Consider the following 3,004-nt stretch of genomic DNA (forward strand, 5'->3'; position numbering starts at 1 on the left):
ACGTGCGTAGATTGTCTGTTGTCGGGTGAGCAGTTGCCATTTGTTACTTTATGAGTAAATATGCTTGTGTTTGAATCTAACAAGACGTGCGTGTAATTTTCATGGTCACCTGCTGTTTGTTTCTTGAGCGTGTTGCGAGTAGGGAACTGAATGGCTGAGGAATATCTGTTATGGTCTTGATTAATTTATTGCAGAAGAATAGTGAAGGATTTGTAAATGTGTTGTTGGTTAAACTTCTGTGATAGTGTATTGCACAACAGGATTCAATTAGCTTTCATCACAAAAGGGGTAACTTAAAACGTGCGTCACTTTTATAGTCTATGCGGGTTCATAAGATTTATTCATATTGTCGTGTTTAGATGCAAGAGCAGTGTGAGGAGAACAAGACCGCTAGCTAGTGGGTGTGCGGGCGCGTAGGTCGAGGTAGGCGGGTACGTGGCGGGCGTGCATGATGAGTGAGCGAAGAGTGTTCGAGTGCCTGTGCCTGGAGCCCAGCAAGGGGGGCTACAGCTACGACTCCGCACTGTTAGTCGATGTTGACCGCGCCTTCGACTTTGACGAAGCTGTAATCCGATTAACAACCAAATGCAACTCCATAGTGACTCAGTTTCGCACCTTGGGTCACCATTTCTCTGAGTTCTCCGTCGCCGCCTCCAAGGTAGAAGGAAGCAAGACAGATTCACCCAACGCGGGAAACAGACGGGGCAAGAATGACATAGATAGGATGGAGAGACCCTCCGGAAGCCCTGAGACACGAAATCTGAGGCTCATGGACTATGAGTGGCGACGCCTTAAGAAGAAGAACTACTCCGGAATGGTAGCTCTGGCACGCGTCACCAGGTCCTCCATACCCAGAAACGGCTCGGGGGGCAGGTACTCCGTCAAAGCTTTCGCGGAGGCGGTTCTGAGCCACATCCAGGCCTATTTCATGTTCCAGTCCTTCTGCCCGGAGTTTGAACGCTGGATGGGCGGAGAGGAAGGGACTTGGGGCTACGGGCCTGAGAATGCCGATGACGAGTATCTACTTTATCTCGTGTACCGTCTCCGGGATAAGAATGTCCCTGCTAAACCCACTACACCCACAGCAAGGAGGAAGTGGACGGAGGTGGACAGATTAGAATTTGGCTGGTATGTGTTATTTTATATTATCCTCTATTAGAACCAGATAGGAATATTTGAAGAATTTACAAGTATTATTAGTTTCGGACAAGTACTGTCAGTAGAGGAGCCAGACATACTGGCTTTCTGAAATGTAGAATTTTATTTGTTATTTTGTTTATCACATCATGTACTCTTAAGGCAATTCAGCATATTGAGTGACGAAAAATGGAGAAGGAACTCTGAATAATTTTTTTAGGCCTGGATAGGATTTTATATATATTTTTTTATTTTGATACTATAAAGTTAGTTTATGTTCAATGTATCATTTTTGATACTTAAAATGATTATACTCGCTTATACCACCCGAGGTTTCCCAGCTTAAGCTAGGTTAGGTTACTGAGAACATTGATATGCAACCGTAAATAAATCGGCATTATTTCATCACAAATCTTTTATATTTATAATTTACCTTGATTGTAACTGCAATTCACATGTATCTTGATTTTTGGTCAGCACTTTCCTTTTCTTAACTTCTGCCGTTCAGAAGTTTGATTTCCAATAAAAGTATTTTAGAAAGACCTTGCGCAATAAAGTATGACTGTAAACATGTTTAAATGTACGGACAGATTTTTCGTCACCTTCAATATTATGATGTTAAACCGCGATCATACATGCATAACAACACGAGGGGTATCACGCTGTGTATGCGTATGCTTGACCGTGTGGACAGGGTAATTGCTTCAAACATGAGTGGCCAACGTGCCTGGCCGGACCGTTTTCTGTATCAGGCCTAACGTTTATGGGCGGGGCCAACTTGTCCACAAACGTTTGATCGTTTGAGCGCGTATCAGTTTCATACAACATGTAGTTCTTGGTAGAACAGAAAAGAAAACATGCCGTTGGAGTGTCCATAATACAGAGGAAATAGAGGGCTACACCAGAAAAAAAAAGAAATTCCTCGGGGTTTTGTAAACTTATCCAGACAGAATACACATTTGTGGAATATAAACTTAAATGAGTTCCAAAAAGACTGCGAGGAATAAAGCAGTATATAAATCTGTAAGAGCTTGGGCTCCACTCGATCGCGTGTAGACGTGCTCAGCCTAGACGTGCTCAACCTACAAGTTTGTATAAGAACAGTCATTCCTTTTCAATTTAGTTTTCCTTTGTTAGTGCAACCGCTAAATCAACTAACATCACCAGACATTAATCAAGTGACATCGAACGGGGTTGACTGTAATTTTTTGTTTGAACGTTAGAAACCCTACTCCGACTCCGACTCCGATTCTTTCAATTACAAGCTACCGTTTAACCCCACGTTTTAGAGGTTTGAGTCAAATGGTTATAGCTATAGCCATATGCTTTTGTGGCCTTTTTACTGTATATTCTTGAGAAGAAAATCATGCTTTAAAATATTACATATGGGACGATGACAACATGAAAATGATATGATTTTTCATTCTCTCGGGTGGAAATAAAGTGCGATATGTTTGAAAAAGTGGAATTTTTGCGATTTTCATGTTGAGGTCGGTGTCGAGACATTTTTACCGACTCCGACTCCAGCAACACCAAATTCCTTCCAACTCCGACTCCACAGCCCTGTAAGAAACCTCTTTATAAATGGCGCAAAATGTTAAATAATCGTGGGGCCAATGGTCGTTCGTGTAAAAGATGACCACCGAAATGACGCAGCAATATTAAAGGAAAAAAATCAGCCGATTTGACTTTTAGAAAATAGTATGGTAAGGTTAATTGTTAAATTGCACGATTCTCAACCGAAGGACCTGAGTGTAATTATTTAAATACCGGCATGTGTTTGACCGAAAATATCCTAATTCCAAAGAATAGTTCATATAACGAGGGGTGGGCATTAAAAGCAAGTTAGTTAACTTTTATTTAGGTT

At 41.6% G+C, this 3,004-nt stretch overlaps 1 protein-coding gene across 1 annotated transcript in view; it reads left to right on the plus strand.

Annotated features, from left to right (window-relative positions):
• Positions 1–3,004, plus strand: part of LOC119581953 — a gene marked incomplete in the record, with an annotated part of 15,950 nt that overhangs the window by 597 nt on the left and 12,349 nt on the right. The window contains 1 exon segment of the mRNA XM_037930133.1: positions 1–1,128. Within this exon segment, the coding sequence (XP_037786061.1) occupies positions 449–1,128 (680 nt within the window).

Source organism: Penaeus monodon, chromosome 15 (assembly GCF_015228065.2).
Source record: "Penaeus monodon isolate SGIC_2016 chromosome 15, NSTDA_Pmon_1, whole genome shotgun sequence".
NCBI lineage: Eukaryota > Metazoa > Arthropoda > Malacostraca > Decapoda > Penaeidae > Penaeus > Penaeus monodon.